At 41.0% G+C, this 23,850-nt stretch overlaps 1 protein-coding gene across 5 annotated transcripts in view; it reads left to right on the forward strand.

Annotated features, from left to right (window-relative positions):
* Window positions 1–23,850, forward strand: part of LOC126236331 (ankyrin repeat, PH and SEC7 domain containing protein secG-like) — a 166,720-nt gene that overhangs the window by 128,523 nt on the left and 14,347 nt on the right. For all 5 annotated transcript variants that reach the window (XM_049945553.1, XM_049945550.1, XM_049945551.1 and 2 more), the window contains one exon: window positions 4,718–4,972. In XM_049945553.1, coding sequence (XP_049801510.1) covers window positions 4,718–4,972 — 255 coding nt within the window. The remainder of the gene's footprint in view (window positions 1–4,717; window positions 4,973–23,850) is intronic.

The following is a 23,850-nucleotide window of genomic DNA, read 5'->3' on the forward strand; positions in this document are numbered from 1 at the left end:
CATCAGCAAGGTCACAGCACAGAACACATAGGAAGAAGTTCTATGCTGTGACTCACAAAGGTGATACAAGGAAGGTTTTATCTTTAATTTTAGTCTCAGGTGAACAGTATAACACTGGAGCCTCCCCCAAGATTATTATGAACTGTCTGATACCATCTTTTTTTTAATATGCATCCATGTATTTATCGTACGATTCAGTGCTACCTAGAGCCTTTTACGTGTATTTTTATAGATATTGTTCAGTTCTGTTTGCCAAAAAACTATTATTCTTTGTAAACACATATAGAATATTCTGGAATGACCTACATTCTTGTAATTGTTAATAGATTGTTGTCATTAACAAAATTATATACATGTGACATATTAAAAATGAGATTGTGAAATTGAAGCAATAAATGTTTATTAACAAATATTAAGAGTCTGTGGAAATTTTGGCATAAATAACTAATGCCTCTAATTACCATAATTGCAGTTAACACAAAAAATGTCATTTCGATTCTAATGAAAATAACAATTGTTATCCAGTGATTCAAATTCATTTGTTATTCATTTTTACATAATTCATTGTAATTAATGGTGCTTGTCAATTACGCAGATAATTACCTATTGTTAGTTACACTACCCAAATTTACATAACTCTGGCATATAAGACAACAAGTGTGTATTTGATTTATATAATCTGGTGAAGCACAATGTGTATACCTCGAACTAATGTTAGCAATGAAATTCGTACAGTCACTAATTATGAAATTAAAGTAAAATCAAAATAATTGTTGAAATCAGATTGTAAATTAATTTTCACACAAAAGACCAAAAATGATAATAAAAAATAATATGTTATTCTACATTATATGTTATAATATTAACAAATGCAACAGCAGTTAGTTTAGATGAAATTGTTTTTAATTGTAAGTTACATTTTGTAATAAATTAACAATGTAGCAATTGTTAAAAGTTGTATTTATAGTGATGCAGCGAGGCTGCACAGAGGTCAGTCAGTGAAGTCAATCAGTCAGTGTTTTTGTTTACCTCAGGTGTCTGTGCAGTTCAGTTGTCAACTAATTTCAATAAATAATTTTGTGAAGCTTGAAACTTTCATGATGATCTCATCAATCATCAATGAACGTCCGGCCAAGTTAATTTAAATAAAGTTATGTAACGTTTGATAATATAAGATCGTTACAACAGGATAGAACCAGTTTTAGTGTATGTCACCTACGAGGTGTGTGAGAAAAGTAATGTGACTCAGTTTTTATCTACCAAGGTTTTTTTGTCTGTTTCAAAATAGTTCCCTTCAGCAGCTGTACACCAGTGGAGTCATTGTTCCCAGTCTCGGTAGCAGTTCTGTAAGGCTTCATCTGGTAGGCTTTTCAACATGTCGGTCACATTCTTTTGAATGTTCTCCAGAGTCTGAAAATATTGCCTTTTAAGACATTTTTTTAATTTCAGGAAAAGAAAAAAGTCACATGGACTTGGATCAGGTGAATAGGGAGGCTGTGGAACAACAAAAGTGCCTATTGTGGTCAAAAATGCATGGTGAAAGTGGTTGCATGACATGGGGCATCGTCATGATACAACATCCACTTCTCTGCAGTGTCTGGTCTCATTTGATTCACCCTTTCCCTGAGCCTTGTGAAGACATATTTGTGAAACACTCAGTTGACAGTTTCTCCTGGAGGAACAGATTCTTTATCCATGGTACCCCTAGTGTCAATAAAGCAAATCAGCCTTGTTGTCATCCTTGATTTGCTCATTTGCCTTTTTTTTGGTTGAGGAGATGTCTCAATGTGCCACTCATTTATTTGCTGCTTTCTGAGGATCATACTAAAAAAATCCAGGATTCATCACATGTGATCATATGACTGAACCATTTGTGGTCATTGGCAATCCTCTCAAGAAGATCAAAGCACACATTTCTTCAATTGCTCTTCTGCTCAGTTGTGAGGTTTTTTGGCACCAACCTTTCACATGTGCAAAACTTCAGTAAAAATGTCATTCATGATGAAAGTGTCTACGTTTAATAGGCCTTCCATCCTTATTGTTAAATGTTGGTCTGATATTACAAGACTATGCACACCTTTGACATTTTTGTCAGATTTTGAAGTTGAAGGTCTCTCTGAGCAAGGTTCATCTTCATTGTGTCCTTGGCCTTCCAAAAACAATTTCTGCTAGCGAAAAGCTTGTGCTCTTGATAAGGAATGTTCCCCACAGGCCTGTTTCAAGTTTTCGAAGGTCACACTCGTGGGTTCCTCAAGTTGATGGCATAATGTTACTCTAAATTCCGCTGTTCCATTTGTGTAGCACACAACAAAAACCCAACTTCACTGGTGGTGTTCTGAAAAATTACATAATGTCTGTGTGGAGCTGAAACTTCGACTGAGCTTTTGGAAGGTATCAACAGACCATTCTGCACATGTAGAACAAAACGCCATTACTAGATCGCTCACAGTGTTGTCAGTCCCATTACTTTTCTCACATACTTCGTATGTCAACTTCTACAGGCTCATGGCTACACTGAGGAAGGTTTATGGTTGTTTAGTTCATGAGGGGGCTCTGGCAGTTGGTAAGAGGGAGGAAGGGTTGGAAGAAAGAGAAACTGATCCCTGGGAGGGAGAGGCAACGAGTGGAAAGGATAGGAATGTTGCATAATTGAGCTTGCCTTGGTGCAGGCGGGCATAGTTGCATTTGTTGCTGAATGGTAGGTTGACGATAATAGAGTTATTTGATTTAACAAAAGCATTTGGTTGTGTGGATCAGGTTATACATTTGCATCTGTTAGAACATTACAAGATTTGGGAAAAAGTTTGACAGTAGTCCACTTCATATCTGGAAAGCAGGAAGCAGAAAATTGTCAGAGAAGAGGTTTGAAAGTCCATTGCTTTTCTTGGTATATTTCAGTGACCTGCCAAAACATGACAGATGACACAAAAATTGTTCTCTTTGCAGCAGACACATGTGTTATTGTGAAAGCTGGGGAACATAGTATGAATGATGTAGCTAGCAGGCTAGTCAGTAACATCAGCAAGTGTCTTTCACAGACCAGATTGATACTTAACTGTGACAAAATCCAGTGCACACAATAGCTGACATAGAGCACTTGTAAAAACTAAATTTTATTCTTCTACAGGTTGTCCAACAGTTAAAGAAGTAGAAACCATTTTTAATTCTTAGGATTGTGAGTAGATAGAAGGCTTTCTTGGAAGTATCATATTGATGATCTTGTGCAGAAACTGAATGATGCTACCTTCACCATAAGAATGATCTCCACTGTCTTGAACACTTTACATACTTTCACTCTGTTGCCTCATATTTGTTATATTTTGGACCAACACTGTGCACTCACCAAGAATATTCTTAGCCTAGAAATGGACAGACAGAAGAAACAGCAACATTCATTCAGTGCATAGTAGATGGAAAAATGATATGCACTTGGATAACACTTCATTAACACAGTACAGCAGTGTTTGTACTGTTCAGCAGGTTTTATTTTTAGTAGACTTCCAGAAAAACTAAAAATTAAAAAAAAATGAATGATAAACTCCAAGTATTCAAAATCAAGTTTAAAGGTTTCCTTGTGGCACCCTCCTTTTATTCTTTTCTCTGTAATGCATTATTTATTTATTCATTCACTCTCCTTGTTTCATGTTTTATTAATTCTTTACTTATTTGTTTATAAGTCTTCTAGTCACCATTCTATAAACTATGAACTGTTATTCCGTGACTAGATAGTTTTAACTGGCACCATTACACGGAACCTGATAAATAAATAAAAAATAAATACAATGAAATGGAGAAATCAGTTGGAAGAGGGAGACAGAACTGAAGAAGAGAGGGACTGTAGAGAGAAATGTGAGAGTGCAGAATGAAGGAAGGCTGGACAGGGGTAGAAGTGGGTGTGGGATTGGAACTAGCAGAAACTGAAACTGGTAGTATTGCATGATAGAAGTATATGTTGTAAGGACGATTCCCATCTATGTAATTTATGGAAGCTTGTATTGGGGGAAAGATCCAGATGGTACACCATTTGCGAAGCAGCCATTGGCGTCAAGTGTGTTGTGCTCAGCAAAGCATTCCTAATGTCATGTTTAATGTCTGGTGGGAACATGTTGAAGACCTTTGTACCAGAATACAGAATCTGAATCTAAATAGTAGTCAAAGTCTTACTGAAAGTTGTTTTTGCATCTTGTTGTGTGCTTGTGTGAACCACATTTCATGTGAAATTGATTGATCTGCAACAAATTCCATTAAGAAACAAACATGCTTAGAAGTGAGATAATTCCAAGATCTTTGAAGAGTCATCTGCAAGAAATGTGATTATCTGCTTCAATCACTGTTCTCACTCCTTACTATTGCTTAATCTTGGCCTAGGAGTTAAATAAATTGCTTGTCAATTCCTAAAAACTACATTTGTAGCTGAGTTCCAGTGACATTTATTTAGTACAGTAAAGTACAAAAAGTCATAAATTTTACCACATTGAAATGTTCTTCCCCAATAAACTGTTTCTCTTTTTCTCCCTCTCTGTCTCATAAAAGGGAGGAGGGGCAATAGAAAGGAAGAATGAAAATTGGAAATGACAGTTACAAGATGGGTGTTACAGCAGTACCCCCGCGTGCGCGCGCGCACACACACACACACACACACACACACACACACACACACACACACAGTGTATATAATGATGTAACATTTTAACATTGCTTCTCCCTTTTATTTCAGGTTATACTCCTCTTTGTGAAGCAGTTTGGCAAAAGAGTGTACCTATGGTGAAAATTCTTCTGGATGCTGGTGCAAAAGTGACGCAGTCTCACTACCTGTTGCATTACGCCATAATGCATCGCCAGGTAGACATGGCACGTCTGTTGTTACAAACTGGATGTATTGTCAATTTACGTGATGACAATGGTGACACACCACTCATTGCTGCTGCTCGTACTGGAAATTGTGAAATTACAGAGTTGCTTTTAAAAAACGGTAAGTCATCCTTTGTATCAAAGGAAAATTCTATCTAGGAAACTGATAAATGTGATATAGAATTGTTGGCTATTACTTACCTTCAAGAGGCAAAATGCTTAGTACTACTGAAAGACATAGAGGTATAGAGGTAGAGTAATGACATTGTACTAGCTTTTAGAAATGTTAGTTCTTTCCACAGGGACTAAAGAGGTATAGAATGAGGAAAGTTAAAAAGGAAAGACAGGTGACTCAGACACCAGGATAGCGTTTTAACATCTACATCCATACTTCGCAAGCCACCTGACGGTGTGTGGCGGAGGGTACTTTGAAGACCTCTATCGGTTCTCCCTTCTATTCCAGTCTCGTATTGTTCGTGGAAAGAAAGATTGTCAGTATGCTTCTGTGTGGGTTCTAATCTCTCTGATTTTATCCTCATGGTCTCTTCACGAGATATACATACCGTATTTACTCGAATCTAAGCCGCACTCGAATCTAAGCCGCACCTGAAAAATGAGACTCGAAATAAGGAAAAAAAAAAATTCCCGAATCTAAGCCGCACCAGAAATTTGAGACTCGAAATTCAAGGGGAGAGAAAAGTTTTAGGCCGCACCTCCAAATCGAAACAAAGTTGGTCCATTGTAATATGAGACACAATTTAGGTCGAATGAAAGACGATACAGCTACAGTAGTTTGGTTCGAGTCGTAAGCTTAGCAGTTAAGCTTTACCAGGTAGCCATTGCTATGCGTCAGGCGCTCCGTCTGTATTTATACGGGTACCCTTCCTTTTTCACGTGCTTCGTCTGGTTTGAATCGATTGCTTATTTTGCTTTGATCTGATAAGTGCCGTTTTCTTTGTTATAGGTGTTTGTCACTCTAAGCTGAAAATGCATTACTGTACTGTGTCATGCATTGTTTGTGGCATTCTGATAGTGCGTGTTTACGGCCTGTCGCTGCTCGTGGCATGACTTGCTTTTGTGCGCGCTACCGCCGCTTAAAAAAAAAAGAGGAATCGTCTCATTAGCGAAACAATGGCAAGAGACTGCTATTTGTTGTTACTTACACTGCTGCTGTCTTTGATAATGATCAACAAGAACCAAATAATAGACTGCGTATGATAGAACATGTTCTGAACGAGAGTTTAGCGAAAATTTTTCTCCGTTTGAAAATCTTTGCGGCCGCTTCTTTAGTACATCAAATTCTGCACAGAAATTAGTCATCTTACATTTAAAATCTAGTCAGTTGCCATGCTTCATTTCTGACTGTATTCCGCGTTTGCAGTTGTCTCACTCTAGTTTCGTAGTTTATTAGGCAGACAGGATTTAAATGAGATAGCAGCAAACACGAAAGAATACATGGCAAAATGTTTATATTCGTATTATTCTTATGGTGAAGAGAATAGTGCATGTGATTCACATTTCATCAGGTTCCTATTAGCAACCATCTCTTCTCACAGGTAGGAAAAAACTCGGAACGTAGAGTTGGCCATATTGACAAACATCCCTAACAGTCTTGCCAGTCGGATTTTCGTAGTACATTGAAATTCTGCTACATTCGAAGACGAACAATACGGAATTTGTATTTAATTCGTTGGATAATGTATGAAAATGCAGTGGTCGAAACTCGGGCGGAGAAAAAAAAAAAGCTCGTCTTCTACCTTTTTTTTTAAATTTATTTACTGATGCAGAGGTTTTGGCGCCAGTATTTATCTTTGTGCCCACAAAGCATGCTTCTGTAGCACTACATATATTCGACGGCAGAAGTTAGTTGTGGCGGCACCTACCAACATTTTTCAGAACTTCCGCTTGCTTTGCACTCGATTCTAAGCCGCAGGCGGTTTTTTGGATTACAAAAACCGGAAAAAAAGTGCGGCTTAGATTCGAGTAAATACGGTAGGAGGGAGCAATGTACTGCTTGACTCCTTGGTGAAGGTATGTTCTTGAAACTTCAACAAAAGCTCATACCGAGCTCTTGAGCGTCTCTCCTGCAGAGTCTTCCACTGGAGTATATCTATCATCTCCGTAACACTTTCGCGATTACTAAATGATCCTGTAACGAAGCGCGCTGCTCTCCGTTGGATCTTCTCTATCTCTTCTATCAACCCTATCTGGCACGGATCCCACATTGGTGAGCAATATTCAAGCAGTGGGTGAACAAGTGAACTGTAACCTACTTCCTTTGTTTTCAGATTGCATGTCCTTAGAATTCTTCCTTTGAATCTCAGTCTGGCATCTGCTTTACTGACGATCAACTTTATATGATAATTCCATTTTAAATCACTCCTAATGTCTACTCCCAGATAATTTATGGAATTAACTGCTTCCAGTTGTTGACCTGCTATATTGTAGCTAAATAATAAAGGATCTTTCTTTCTATGTATTCGCAGCACATTACACTTGTCTACATTGAGATTCAATTTCCATTCCCTGCACCATGCGTCAATTCGTTGCAGATCATCCTGCATTTCAGTACAATTTTCCATTGTTACAACCTCTCGACATACTACAGCACCATCTGCAAAAAGCCTCAGTGAACTTCCGATGTTATCCACAAGGTCATTTATGTATATTGTGAATAGCAATGGTCCTACGGCACTCCCCTGCGGCACACCCGAAATCACTCTTACTTCGGAAGACTTCTCTCCATTGAGAATGACATGCTGCATTCTGTTATCAAGGAACTCTTCAATCCAATCACACAGTTGGTCTGATAGTCCATATGCTCTTACTTTGTTCATTAAACAACTGTGTGGAACTGTATCGAACACCTCACGGAAGTCAAGAAACACGGCATCTACCTGGGAACCCATGTCTATGGCCCTCTGAGTCTCGTGGACGAATAGCGCGAGCTGGGTTTCACACGATCATCTTTTTCGAAACCCATGCTGAACCCTAAGAGTAGATTTCTTGTCTCCAGAGAAGTCATTATACTCGAACATAATACGTGTTCCAAAATTCTACAACTGATCGACGTTAGAGATATAGATCTATAATTCTGCACACCTGTTTGACGTCCCTTCTTGAAAATAGGGACGACCTGTGCCCTTTTCCAATCCTTTGGAACACTACGCTCTTCTAGAGACCTACGGTACACCACTGCACTCTGTGTAAAATCGAACTGGTATCCTATCAGGTCCAGTGGCCTTTCCTCTTTTGAGCGATTTTAGTTGTTTTTCTATCCCTCTGTCATCTATTTCGATATCTACCATTTTGTCATCTGTGTGACAATCTAGAGAAGGAACTACAGTGCAGTCTTCCTCTGTGAAACAGCTTTGGAAAAAGACATTTCGGCCTTTAGTCTGTCATCCTCTGCTTCAGTACCATTTTGGTCACAGAGTGTCTGGACATTTTGTTTTGATCCACCTCCCGCTTTGACATAAGACCAAAATTTCTTAGGATTTTCTACCAAGTCAGTATATAGAACTTTACTTTCAAATTCATTGAATGCCTCTCGCATAGCCCTCCTCACACTACATTTCGCTTCGCGTAATTTTTGTTTGTCTGCAAGGCTTTGCCGTGTTTATGTTTGCTGTGAAGTTCCCTTTGCTTCTGCAGCAGTTTTCTAACTCAGTTGTTGTACCAAGGTGGCTCTTTTCCATCTCTTATGATCTTGCTTGGCACATACTCATCTAATGCATATTGTATGATGGTTTTGAACTTTGTCCACTCATCCTCAACACTATCTGTTCTTGAGACAAAACTTTTGTGTTGAGCCATTAGGTACTCTGAAATCTGCTTTTTGTCACTTTTGCTAAACAGAAAAATCTTCCTACCTTTTTCAATATTTCTATTTACTGCTGAAATCACCGATGCTGTTACTGCTTTATGATCGCTAATTCGCTGTTCTGCATTAACTGTTTCAAATAGTTCAGGTCTGTTTGTCACCAGAAGGTCTAATATGTTATTGCCACAAGTTGGTTCTCTGTTGAACTGCTCAAGGTAGTTTTCAGATAATGCACTTAAAAAAATTGACTGGATTCTTTGTCCCTGCCACCCGTTATAAATGTTTGAGTCTCCCAGTCTATATCTGGTAAATTAAAATCTCCACCCAAAACTATAACATGGTCGGGAAATCTTCTTGAAATATTTTCCAAATTTTCCTTCAGTTGTTCTGCACAACAGCTGATGAGCCAGGAGGCCTATAGAGACATCCAATTGCCGAGTTTAGAATTTCATTACTGTTTACATCTGGTTTCAGCCAACTTTCCATCCCTAGTACTATGTGGGCATTGTGACCATTTATTAATGAGAGTAGTTCTGGGACCTTTCTATAGATGCTCCTGCAATTTACTATTACCACATTAACTTTGTTATTCCCTTTTGTGTTTTGCCTACTACTACCTTGTCGCGTCTCAGGAGGCGTCTTATCAGGTCTAGGGAGGGAATTCTCCAACCTAAAAAACCCAGATGTGCACTCTAAATGTAGTCCTGAACAGTGCAATAGAGTGGGCACTTACTGGTTTGGCTATGTAGAGTGGGATGCCATACCTTGTTTGTATTGTAGACTGTAAATATACTGAGCAAAATTTTGTTGTTGATTAAATTGTGTTTACATTGAGTTTGATTACATGATGTGTGTAACACAGAACCCACATTCCACTCTGGGATGGGGAAAGAATTCCACTTCTAATTTAATAGTTTTAAAAAATCTTGTGAGGATTGTCTTTAAGGGAGTGGAAGGAAATGGTCAACAGAAAATTTCTTAATTCACTCCCAATCTCCAGTATATTAAATTTAAGACATTAAATATGCTCTGACCAGTTGTTCACACATATTTAAATGTATATCTGACTCTGTTCACTATTGGTGTGTACTACAAAACATTTGAGTATATCACTCCAAATACAAGAGCTAGCAGTTCTTTTTCAGTGGTACTGTAATTGGTTTCTGCTTGATGTAACTGCCTGGAAGCATAATCTACAGACCTCACCATTATGTTCCTGAGTAAGGACAGACTGATAGCATAATCTGAGGCATCAGTAGAAAGAATAAGAGACTCTTCAAAATCTAGATATATTAGCAAAGGTGAACTAGTCAAAACATCTGTGAATTTTCTCATGACTAACTCAGACTCTTCTGTCCAATCAAATACTGTGCCTTTCTTTAACAGCCACCATGGCATAAACCTACACAACAATAAAAGTTGTCAAAGCCAAGAAAAGATTGCTACTCTTTAAAATTAGGGGGCACTGGAAAACTCTCTACGGCTTCAGTTAACTGTGGATCTGGCTCAACCCCATCAGAACTGGTAATGTCCCAGGTACTGGACCTGTGTAATTGCAAAAGAACATTCTGTATCTTTAAACTTAAATGTACACTCCGCAACTTTGATTATATATTTCTCAATCTCTCCAAATGTTCCTCAGTAGTCTTTGAAAATATTATATCTTCCAAGTAGATAAGACACAAAGAAGGTTTCAAACCTCTTAACAACAGCTTGGAGAATCTTTGAAAACTGGCATGCATATTTCTCTTAGACCAAAAGGCATGCATAGAAACTCATACAATCCAGAGGGTGGGAAGCACAAATGAAGTTCTTGGTCGCTCTTGTGGTGCAATGGAGCAGTCGTAGTTTGGTGATACCACAATACATATCAAGGATGGTAAAATACTTACAATTTCCTAATCAGTCCAGAATTTCGTCAATACAGGGTAGAGGGTAAGTATCAGATGTGGTTACTTAGTTTACCACATGCATAGCAACACACAGACAATAGTTTTTTCCCCCACCGATTGATTTTCTTGGCTATGATGATGATTGATGGGTTTGTAGAGGGTTGGATTATCTCCACAGCCAGCTGCTGTTGTATAATATGTTCAACAACAGATTGTAGGTAGAATGGGAGCCTGTATGGTGCCTGAGCAGTTGGCCTAGCACCTCCATTTGGAATCTCATGCTGTACAAGGTCAGTTGCTGGCAAATATTGCCATTCCTTAAACAATCAAGCATATTCCTCTAATACTGCATACAAAAGATTTTGCTCTGACAGACAACTGTACTAATCTCTTATACGATTGGTTTATTAGTAAGGATGCAATTGTGCAAACTTTTCTTACTGGCAGCTGCCTCTTTTTCTGACCCTTTAACCTGTTTTCACACTGCAAATCTTCCTCTGTAACCTCCTGCCCACTAACAAGTATTGCTGTCTGTGGAATCCCAATATATATTTTTATTTTCACAAGTCCGTCTTGATCACATAGATTTCTTACACTTTATTACCAGTTTCGGCATTCTGCCATCCTCAGATCTGTTGCAAAGACAAATATTGTGTAAGCGACAGGTTCAATAAGTTAATGCTAAATCTAACAAGTCTTAGTGATACATAAAATATAAAATTATAAAATGTTTATAGCCACATATAGCAGCCATAAATATGATTAAAATATTCTGATGTAAATCATCATCAAGTTAAACATGTGAGTACATTTTACGTGCTGGTAATACTCGGATTGCATCTGGTATTTATACAAGAGGCTAATGCCAGCAGAGGGCACTTCAGCTGGAGTGCATATTAAACCAGTGTTGCCAATGTGATGATTAAATTGCGGCATGCACAGTCATTAGTTAATTTTTTTTTTAAAAAAAATTACTTCCAATAGCAAAACGAGCATCTGACAATAAAATGTAACTGATGTGAAATTGGATTCATATTTAAAATACCATAAAAAGTACAAATACTAATATAATACAGCCACTAGCCTGACTAGGTAAAACATATAACTTGTATAAGCTAGTATAAAAAATGTAACAATAAAATAAAATATCTAAAAAGTGTTCCAGCCTGACAGATAAATTACCATAAACATAATTGTAGTACAATTAATAAAATAGTAACTATACATTAGAAATCAAAAAATCGATAGTCGGTATTATAACCAGTGTGTGGTCTCAATAGCGACATGTCGTAGTATCCTTGTTTTCCTGTGGTGGAGCTTACGGAGGAAGGCCCAGTCTCCTCGGCGGCGGTGGCTGGCACACGTCTATCCGCTGGGGTGCTCTATGCTACTCAAACTAGTAGGTCTCTGAATATATCAAAATAAGCGTTTAGATTGAAGTTATTCTGTTCATTCAGCAGTAATTCTGGTTGTCATTTTCTGTGCACTTAAATCTCCATTTCTTTGAGTAGGTTCAGTAACCGTCCTTTTGGCGCCCTATGCAACACTTTCATATTATTGTCTATGCTTCCTACTAAATGTCTTTCTCTGTCTAAATGTGTACCGAAAGCACTCTTATTTTGATGATACGTATGTTCTCTAAAATGGGTCTGGAAATTCTTTCCTGTCTGACCAATATAAAAACTGTCACAGTCTTGGCAGCTGATCTTATGAACACCATATCCCATATATTTATTGCTGTCATTGTCAACTTTGTGCCGTAGCTTACAACCGATTGTTCCTTTTGTTTGAAACCCAATTTTTATTTTGGTTTTTCTGAAGTTATGCGCAAATTCTGTCGGAAAATGCACCATAGTACGTCATAGCAACAAACTTCTTGCCCTCTGGTTCTATTGACTCCATTCTGTCACATATTTTTTATTTTAGTTTGTGATAAATTTTCATTGCATCACAATCTTTGTATCCATTTGCCTTAGCTACTTGTCTAATCACACTTAATTTTTCCACCTCGTCATTAGGGGCAAGTGGTAATTTTAGCATCCTGTTGATCATAGCTCTGTAGTATGCCCATTTATGCTTCCTTTAGCATATTTAGAAAGGCAACGGCCACAGACACTATTTTGTTCTTGTTGTTGTTGTTGTTGTTGTGGTCTTCAGTCCTGAGACTGGTTTGATGCAGCTCTCCATGCTACATCATCCTGTGCAAGCTTCTTCATCTCCCAGTACCTACTGCAGCCTACATCCTTCTGAATCTGCTTAGTGTATTCAGCTCTTGGTCTCCCTCTACGATTATAAATATGAAATCCTGTCACCAAAGGAAACCTATACAAGTTGTATGTTTTACCTAGTCAGGCTAGTGGCTGTATTATATTAGTATTTGTACTTTTTATGGTGTTTCAAGTATGAATCCAATTTCATGTCAGTTACATTTTATTGTCAGATGTTAATTTTGCTATGGGAAGCAATTTTTTTTTTTTTTAATTTTAACTAATGACTGTGCATGCTGCAATTTAATCATCACATTGGCAACACTGGTTTAATATGCACGCTAGCTAAAGTGCCCTCTGCTGGCATTAGTCTCGTATATAAATACCAGATGCAATCTGAGTATTACCAGCACGTACCATGTACGCACATGTTTAACTTGATGGTGATTTACATCAGAGTATTTTAATTGTATGTATGACTGCTATATGTGGCTATAAACATTTTATAATTTTATATTTTATGTATCACTAAGACTTGTTAGCTTTAGCATTAACTTATTGAACCTGTCACTTACACAATATTTGTCTTTGTAACAGATCTAAGGTTGGCAGTATGCATAAACTAGTAATAAAGTGTAAGAAATCTGTGTGATCAAGACGGACTTGTGAAAATAAAGTGCCAAAAATGATTGCGGACTCATTTACACACTGGAACATGAAACTTCTTTCCCACTACCTCTGTTTTGCTAATACGTCTTTTAACCCATCAAATGTTATTCTGATTGAGCAGATCAGCCAGAAAGTTGATCTTGGCAGTAACTGGGTTTTGACATCTATCCAGAGAACTTTTCCTGTGCCACTGCAGATGGTAATGGGAGTGGTGGTTTTTAATTCCCACATATACAGTGCTGTCAGCACTTGAGGATGAGGCCTTATTCCATAAGTTCCTCATATCTGAGGGGTGCAGGTCTCACCAAATTGAGCAACATGTATGCTAGAACCTATCGCCGCTTGGTACAGTGGAGGAAATAATTTCCTAGAATGATACTGAAATCTCTTCTGTGTCTTCTATTACTTCCATGCCAGAGCTATGGTGCTTTTTTTTTTTTTTTTCTAAATAAAAATCTTCTATGTGCAAACTTACAAAATATATTATTGCGGGTACTATTACTTACCTCTTCTCGTAATCCACTAATGTTATGACACGAGAGCTTCAGCACACTCTTATCAAACAATACACAACTTGATCCCCTCTATCAACTAATATTTTGACTTTCCTTTCCCTGATCTTGCCTTCTAAAATAACATTAGTCACCTCATTCCTGTTTCCATATTAAACAGGATACATTACTGTTATTGGTGGTGACGTTGGGTGGCAGGATCGATCCTGGACCATTTCCCCACTGTTGTCTCATATTTCATCCATTATTACTTGGAGAATCCCACTGTTTCGGATTCTGCCTCTGATTCTGTGGGTAACCATTACTTGCATTTCCTACCACTTGGTATTTGACACAATACAGCACATGACAGCTCTCAGCAGGGCAGTCTGGCTTCCTACAATGCATGCAATTTGTGTCATTTACAAAAACATGCTGTTGCTCACTACTTTGTCATGGAATTGAAATGAATCATCCAGTCTCCTCTAGCAAAAATGATAATCTGACTGCCTAGTGTAGTGAAATAGGTGATGCCACCTTGACTTCATTACCTATATTCAGATTTATTCCATATACGAACACATCAATAACTCAGGCTTCAGCCTTTTCAGTCAGTTCTTCATTACGGATATTATCTTGTCCAAGCACATATGTGTGACATGATGTAGCTTGTATTTCATCAGGGAAAGTTCAAACTCTCGTTCGACTTTTGCTGTAGGATGGATAAACAGTCTGTGTAATAGCTAACTAGTCTTTTGTGGGAATAGTGCTCTGCTAACCTGTACTCCTGGGTTTCAGATGTTGGCAGTTTGTAATGCATTGACAGATTCTACATATGTGCCTGTGTCATCTGACTGCTTTAATTTTGCTACATTCAGCAGGAAGTCATCCAGCCAAGAAAAATTTCATCCTCTATCTCAGACATTTTGTAGGAAGGTGGTAACATTCTCACTTGGCTTACTCGAAAAAGTAGGAATGGAAGATACTGCACAGAAAGTGCTGGCAATGTTTGGCATGTAAGTCACAGAATTAACTGCAGAGGCTCCAGAGATGCTTGAGGTGCTTGACTCACCGTCCGCTTAGTTCCACATCTGGAGCAGGGTCTTTGTCTGTTTTAATGTTGTCAGCATTGATGTCATTCTTGCAGCTGATTCGTTCCAGAGCACATATCAACAGGCATGATTACAAAAATATTGGATAAATGTTTTCTTAAGGACCACAAAAAGTTTGACAAAAGAAAAAGGGGTCAATGTACCAAAATGAAAACTAAAACATCTCTAGAATGAAGTTCAACAGCAGCAGCTTGCAGACAAACAGTAAAAGAGGCAGGTAAGCATGCATGGCAGCGAGATTGACTTTAATTTTTCCAGCATCAAGTGAAGCAGCACAAAGACAGCAGCATTGGCTGGCAGCACAGCACAAAGTGTCAACATTGGCAATCGTGCTGTCAGTAGTGCATCCACAGCAAGAGAGGTGCCCTGGACCCTCAAAGAGAGGCTGGAAAACAGCAATCAGCATCGGGGTGGCACAGCGGTGGCTCCAACCCCAGTCATTCTCGATACGACAGGGACAGCAGGCACTCGAGCATTACTGATGACTGCAGCAATGTGGTAGCAGTGCAGCCTGAAGAATGTGCCTGCATGGCAAGGGCCCCTTGTGTGGCCGAAAACATTGGTGTACCCCACAGGTGTTTCCATGTTGTATGGCAGATGTGGGCGCAACTAGACACCAAGAATGGCTAGGACAAAAACTTTACAGTTTATTCCAGCCCAATGTAGTCAGATTGTGGGCTAACAATATCTTCCATAAAATGTTGTGTACACACCCAACAGCTGACAACAGTGTACAGGATTTGCCAAGGGCATGCTTACAAGGTGGAATGTGAGTGGAAGTAAATTGGTAAATTAGAACAAGAAGTGTTTGAATAAATTAGCAGGATTTTATTTTCGGTAAACTACCACTAAAGGGGCACAGGTGTATAATGGCAATGCTGGGAGGCCACTGACAACCAGACTGAGGAGTGTAGTGCCTAACAAGGAAGATCAGGAAGGCATGTACGGTTGGGTCGAGAGCTGGCTACCGAGACAGCGTCTGAGCGATGTAAGTGTGCCCTCATTAGTCTGTCCTGCATCCCCTGCTTGAACATTCGGAGCCTTCTCCTGAATGGTACCTCACAAGCATGCCTCAGTCAGCAATGCTTTTGTAAGGTGTTACCTCATCAGCAGTACTCACTATTAGAGCACTATTCATGTGGACTGAGCACTGGTAGGTGGCAATATCCAGCAACATATGGTGTCACACCAGTCCAAGCTCAGCCACAACCTTGCTGAAGGCACAGTTCCTTTGCATCAGAAATGAGAAAATTTTTAAAAATTAATTTTTTCCCACCAGTCTACCTGTCCATGCACACAGTGTTTCAATGTTATTTACTAAATCCAGCTCCAGATAACTTTCAGTCATTGTGCAGACGGAGAAATTGTAGACGCTACCTGTCAGGTCATATTTACGTCACTGGAAACACTGTTCATTATGCCTGATAGCATCGGTGGTGAGCTTGGTGTCAAAAACATTCCAGGCAGGACATCAACTGCCCTTCGTGGTAGGTTGACACAGAAAGAGAGCTAGAATCGTTTGTTGTTGTTGTGGTCTTCAGTCCTGAGACTGGTTTGATGCAGCTCTCCATGCTAGAATCGTATGCATATGACTCTGATTTTACTCCACATTGCCTGGAGGGCATTTGTATTTGCTGCTGAGTGTCTTGCCAGTGCCAGGATTACTTACTTGTAACAACACGTGGTCTTGGGTGCACTCTCACAGAGTGAGCTATTTCCTTGTATATCACTGCCAAAGCTACGCCCCCAGGGGGCTCAAGGCTCTATTGTGAGTTCATGATTGATGCGCACCAGTCCCAGAGCTGTTGAGGCCTTTTTTCCTTCCAGGGCTGCATTCCCCTCCCATGCTTCTCCCTCCATGCCTTTACTCCTTCCTCTCTGCCCTCTTCTTCCTGTTTCTTGGTGTCCTTGCTTGCCCTGTGTTTACCTAGGAGTGGTTCCTTGTCATTTGGGAGTACGGAACTCCTGGCAGTGGCTTTTGGGAGCACAGAACTCCCAGCAATAGTGCTGAGCCATACAGCCTGTGCTGTGGCTAGTTGACACTCACAAGGAGAGCCCATAATCAGAGTGAGTGGTGCCAGGGTGGACACTTTGCATATGAAACACATGACACTTCAAGCTAGCCTTTACTCTGTGGCCGTCTCTTTAGTTGGCAATGGACCATTTAATGCTGCTTCTTACAACCCTGTGGCCTTTCCTTCCCTGTTTACACCCTGGGAGGAGGGCCTGACTCGCTGGCTTGGGGTGAAATGCTTTCCCTGCTACCTGATCTGCACCAGGACTGATGGGGACACTTGCACTCCCACCAAGCCATTATTTTTCATAGGAACTATTGAGGACAAGTCTGGAAAAGTGGACTTACTGAATAAGATGCAGTCTTGTTCCCTGCTGATCAAAACTTGTTGTGTTGCCTTGTCTGCAACCCTTTGTGTGCATGACCATCTTGGCAATATCCCAGGTTCCATTACTCCTCACCAGTCTTTGAATATTGTTCAGAGAGCCACTTCTCATACACACTAATGAGGAACTCCAGGCCAGTCTGGAACATTGGGGCATTCATTTCGTGTGTTGCGAACGGCCATCAGGACAATCCCATTGATACCAGCCCCTTTATTCTGGCATTTGAGAGGGATACCCTCCCAGAGAAGGGAAATTTTATATGTTACCAGTGTGATATGAAGCTGTGTGTTCCGCCACCAATGGGGTGTTTTCAATGTTTGCATTTGGAGCACATCTCCCCACAGTACAGCGAACCCTTCATTCAGTGAATTTGGACACCCATTTCATGAGGGAAATCCCAATGTTCCACTACCCATGTGTATTAATTGTCTTGACCATTTCCCCACACTTGTCAGATTGCCCGGTTTATAAGAATGAAATGGAAATCCTGGAATAAAAGTCCCTTTGTTGTTTATCCTACATTGAGACTCATCACAAATATGACTGTCGTCATCCTGTGTCTGTGAAATCTAACTTTGCCTCTTTTATGTCCTTTCCTCCTTATCCTTACCCCAGTTCTGCTACCGTTTCCTCTCCCACTCCCCTGCGGCTCCCACACTCTCTCCTCGAGGTGCCTCTCCCTTTACCTATTTATACAAGTGTCCCCCCTTCTTGGGTGTCTGCCAATGATGGGCCCCCTTGCCAGGTCCTGTTTCCCTGCCGTTTTCCAGACCAGAGGTCTGCTACGACAAGCTGCCCTTGGCACCCACAGTCTGTGTGCCCCAAAGTTGCCTGCTCTCTCTCAGTTCCAGGTCTCACTGAAGGCTCCTGTCTCTCTGGATTTTGCCCTCTTCGACCTGCAAAAGAAAAGAAGGAAAACATAATTCTCAGGACAAGACCATCTGGTGCCCCAGCAGGTGCCAACCCCCCTTCATATCCTGAATCAGACATCTTATTCACGGAAGTCACACTGTCCTGGTTGACAGATGGTGACTCGGCAGCATGACCATTTTCGGTTTGTTTGCTCCCCATTGGATCCCTATTCCATCCTTATCCAATGGGATTGTAATGGGTACTACTGTCACCTTCTGTAGTTGCAGTCAGTTAGCATTTTATTCCACAGCTTGTGTCATTCTTCAGTAATCTCATTTTACTGATACCCCTTTCACCAAACCTTCATGGGTTCCATGCATTCTATCAGGACCGGGTCAGCCATTTGAGAGCTTAAAGTGGAGTCTGCACGTTGATCTGCATGGACGTTGTTAGTACATGGCCCCTTTGTATCAAACTGGAAGCAGTCACCATCTGGGTCCACTTGGACTCCATGGTCATGGTTTACAGCCTGTATCTCACTCCTGGCAAGCCACCTATGCCCACTGCCCTAACTTCCCTCCTTTAGCAGCTACACCCTCCCTTCTTCCTCCTTCGAACCCCTTGTGGGCAGCATTTCTTCATCTAATCAGGGTCTTCTCACAGGCCAGCTTCTTGTGGACCACAACATGTGCCTTCTGAATGATAGTTCCTCTAGCTATTTCAGTGCCATTTATGGCACTTTCTCTGCAGTAGATCTGTCACTCACTTTCCCTCATCTTCTCCCTTCTTTACACTGGTTGCTGTTTGATGACCTGTGTGACTGCGACCACTTGCCATTGATTCTCTCATTCCCTTCCCACCTCCCGATAGCAATGTTACCCTTTTGGGATTTACATTGCGCTAACTGGCTTCTATATATCTCCCGGAACATGTTTACCAACTCTTTGTCAGATTGGATAAATGAAGTCATCCATGACATGTCCAATACTATTATTTGCCCTGCCTGTGTTGGCATCACCACTCAGCAAGCCCCTTTCGCCACCGGCCGATCCCATGGTGGAGCATGACCATTGCCATTGCCATCACCATCCTGGGCCTTGCTCTTCTGGTGGTCCTTTTACAGATATTGGTTCTCGTGGAAATGTTCTTAATGCCTTTTTAAGAAACAGTCTTCACTACTTCCGATCTGATCATGTAAGTGTAGAAAAGTTGTGGACTGTTTCCAAAGAGATAGTATCGACAGCAATTGAAAGATATATACCACATAAATTAATAAGTGATGGTACTGATCCCCCATGGTACACAAAACGGGTCAGATCACTGTTGCAGAAGCAATGAATAAAGCATGCCAAATTTAAAAGAACGCAAAATCCCCAAGATTGGCAAAGTTTTACAGAAGTTGTTATAGGCCCCCTATTGTTCCTGATCTATATTAACTACATAGGAGACAATCTGAGGAGCCGTCATAGATTGTTTGCAGATGATGCTGTCATTTACCGTCTTGTAAAGTCATCAGATGATCAAAACAACTTGTAAAATGACTTAGATAAGATATCTGTATGGTGCAAAAAGTGGCAGTTGACCCTGAATAAGCAAAAGTCTGAAGGCGGTAAGTCATACAAATCTGAAAGCTGTAAATTCAACTAAATACTTAGGGATTACAATTACAAATAACCTAAATTGGAACGATCACATAGATAATATTGTGGGTAGAGCAAACCAAAGACTGTGATTCATTGGCAGAACACTCGGAAGGTGCAACAGGTCTAATAAAGAGACTGCTTACACCACGCTTGTCTACTCTGTTCTGGAATACTGCTGAGCAGTGTGGGATCTGCAAGTGGGACTGACGGATGACATCGAAAAAAAGTACAAAGAATGGCAGCTCATTTTGTATTATCATGAAATAGGGGAGATAGTGTCACAGACATGATACGTGTATTGGAATGGCAATCATTAAAACAAAGGCGTTTTTCGTTGCGACGGGATCTTCTCATGAAATTTCAATCACCAGTTTTCTCCTCTGATTGCGAAAACATTCTGTTGGCACCCACCTACATATCATCACAATAAAATAAGAGAAATCTGGGCTTGCACAGAAAAATGGAAGTGCTCGTTTTTCCCGCATGCCGTTCGAGAGTGGAACAGTAGAGAGACAGCTTGAAGGTGGTTCATTGAACCCTCTGCCAGGCACTTTAATGTGAATAGCAGAGTAATCACGTAGATGTAGAGTAGAACATCTTGTGGTGGCATTAGCATCAGCCTCCTATCCAGCCGCCTCCCTCTCTGGATGAAGCTGCCCACTTATTTTTTACTCCTTGTCAGACGCAGTTGTAATATTAACTTTTCACTGAATGGGAACGTCTTTTTGTCCTCTTCTTCTCCCACAATTCAGCCACTGTCCCTGATTCCATCGATAATCAGTGGCTTCAACACCTCAGTCCTCCCCATCGACAGTATCTCTCCAGCATATTTCATCTTATTTGGATGCAAGGCATTTTACCCTCTGAATGGATGGCAGCAATGACGTTCCTGTCCTTGAGGCCAGTAATGATCCATTGTTCCCAATAGTAAACCAGCCAATCAGTCTCATCAACATTCTCTGCAAGTTATTTGGACAGATGGTGGATCATTGGCTCAGTTGGGTCCTCAGATCTCAGGACCTGTTATCTTCTTGCCAGTGTGGCTTTCAGATAGTTTGGTCTCTGATTGATCATCTGCTTTGATTGGAAACTAATGTTTGGCAGGCCTTTTCTCAGCACCACCATCTAGTCACAGTTACCTTCAGTCTTCGCAAGGCCTACAACACAGCTTGGCACCATCACGTTTTACTTACACTCCGTGAACCGGGTCTTCGAGGCCCTCTCCCAAGTTTTATTCACCAATGTCTGTCCCACTGGTTGTTTCAAGTTTGGGTTGGCAATGTTCTCAACTCTCCACAGACCCAGGAGAATAGCATTCCATAGGGCTCCATATAGAGTGTCCCTCTTTTTCTCATTGCTGTTAATGAACTTTTGGCCTCCATTAGACTGCTGGTCACATCTGTACGTGGGTGATTCCTGTATCTGGGCTAGTTCCCACTCTATGACCTGTACAGAGCAACAGCTCCAGGATGCCATCCAGCACACTTCCGCATGGACATTCTCACGCCATTTTCAGTTCTTGCTATGTGGATCATTTGACTCTTCTCCATCTTTATCAGGCCAGTTCTATCCCATGTGGGCTATTAGTTGTCAGCTTGATGGCTCACCTGTCTCTTCCACACTGCTCCTTTTGGACTTTGTTCACCAGTGTGCTATCTGTTTGATCACCAGTGCCTTTCTCAGTAGCCCTGTCAATAGTCTTTCTTGTTGACTCTGGGTCCCTCCCCCCTTCCCCATCCCCATTTCTATTCACCAGTCTCGTCTCCTGTTTTCGTACACGCCATTGCTATCCTCTCTTTTCCTACTCAAGCATCCTATTCCATTCTCTCCTCAGCTCTAGAACATCACCCATCCACTGCGTGCTCTTGGGTGGGTTTACCAGTTCGGCTCCATCTCACTTCTCTACATCACAATTTCCATCTTCGCTCTTTGTCCTGTTTCCCATGTTCTCTCCATTAATTCCGTAACCCTGGGCAGGGATGATCTCTTCCAGAGCCCAAAAGCCTCCATTGCTCCTGTGGTGTTCCATCATTTGATCCTCCTGCTCTAATGGGAGTTTAGGGATGCTATTGTTTTTAACACTGGTGGCTCTAAATCTGCCAGTCGTGTGGGATATGCCTTTACATCTTCTGTTGGCATGAAACACCATCTCTTGCCTACTCTTTTTGGGCTGTGTACCACAGAACAGTTGGCCGTCTATTGGGATCTCTGCTTTATTAAATGGCCCTCCCTCACCCGAGTTCCATAATGTACAGACTCAATGAGTTGCCTTCAGCCTATCGCCCAGTGTTTTTCCCTCCACCTGTTGGTCTCTGCCAACCATGGCCTTCCAACCAATCTTGACTGTGCTGTGTGTTTTGTTGATTTTGTTTGCGTTCCTGGCAATACAGTTATCCAGGGGTAATGAACATGCTGATCAACAGGCTGGGAGGGGAGGTGGGGCAGCAGACAGCCACATACCCCCATTCCCCCATTTCCCATTCTCTGGGGGCAGATTTGCGGCTTCACTTCAAACTCCTGTTTGTTCAGTTTTGGGCTTACTACTGAAGAACCACCCCCCTGTCTAATAAACTTCATGCGATCGAGGGCACTCCCACCATGTGGTGTTCTTCCCTCTGCCTCCCCCAGTGGGAATCTGCCATCCTCTGCTATCTTTGTATTGGACATACCCGGTTGACCCATGGTTTTTTACTCCATAATGAGCTGCCCCCCTTTATAGTTGCAGGGCCCCCCTCATGGTGATCCATATTTTTCTGGAGTGCCTCAGGCAATTGGCCCTTCACACTGAATATGCTCTCCCACCTCTCTTGTCCTGGGTGTTAGCAGATGTCTCTCACATGGTTATGTCTGCCCTCAGTTTTCCTCGTGAAAATGGTTTGCCCTTCCAGATTTAAATACTGACTTTCTTTCTAGAATTGGAGTCCTTTGGTAAGCATTGGCATTGTGTTGGGAGGCCATAGTTCTTGTCTTTACATTGGCCAGGTTTCCCGTCCCCCTTTTTTCCCTACATTTTATCCGGTCTTTTGTACCATTTTAGTTCCCCTTTTCTTGTGTCTTTTTCCCTTGATGGTGCCCTTGTTGTATCATGATCATAGTACGATGTGGGGATCGGAATAGGTCAGTGGCAGTACTGGCACCCCATCATGTGTAGTGCCTTTGGTGTGCGCCCTGCCCTCCTGTTCTTTACTCTTTCTGCTACCCCGACATTCCTTTTACTTCTTCGTTTGCCCGTTATCTTTTCTGATTGACTGGGCTGTGCTGTTTATGTTGTCCCTCCCTTAGTTTCTGTCACCTTAGATCATGGGACCAATGAAATCGCTGTTTGGGCCCTGCCCCATTCCCCAACCCCCACCCCCTCCAACCAACCAACCAACCATCACTGCTGAAATTAATATAGAAAATGCAGAATAGTTTTGTAGTGTCATCCAGTTTTATGTTCAGATTCAGAACTGCGGTATCACATATTGATACCACCACATGGGCATAATTACATTGATAACAGAATTCCAAGTTTCCGTTCAATGTCGATAGCGGTCGTACAGGATCGGGCAGACTCAGTGGTGCATGTCCACCAAGCGACTTCTCCAGTGGCTCCGTAACATAAGCAGCCTCTACCACTGCAATATAGGACGGACAGCGGCTACTGCTCAGGCCACTTGCACTTGGAGCCTCTTCGTTACAACACCATAGTTCATGCTTTTGTGCAGAGAATCTGATCCTAGTTAACATTGTGGTAGCTGTATTTCTTGCTGTGTTCTTTGTTTTGAGTCATTGTACATTTGGATAAATACAAGTTAAGTGAATTTCTGTTTATTGTGTTAACTTGTTCGCTAATCATTTCTGCTCCTATACAGCTTTCCTACAATTACAGTGGCCATCCCATTCCATAGCCCACCTCTCCTTATTGTTG

Source organism: Schistocerca nitens, chromosome 2 (assembly GCF_023898315.1).
Source record: "Schistocerca nitens isolate TAMUIC-IGC-003100 chromosome 2, iqSchNite1.1, whole genome shotgun sequence".
NCBI classification, from domain to species: Eukaryota; Metazoa; Arthropoda; class Insecta; order Orthoptera; family Acrididae; genus Schistocerca; species Schistocerca nitens.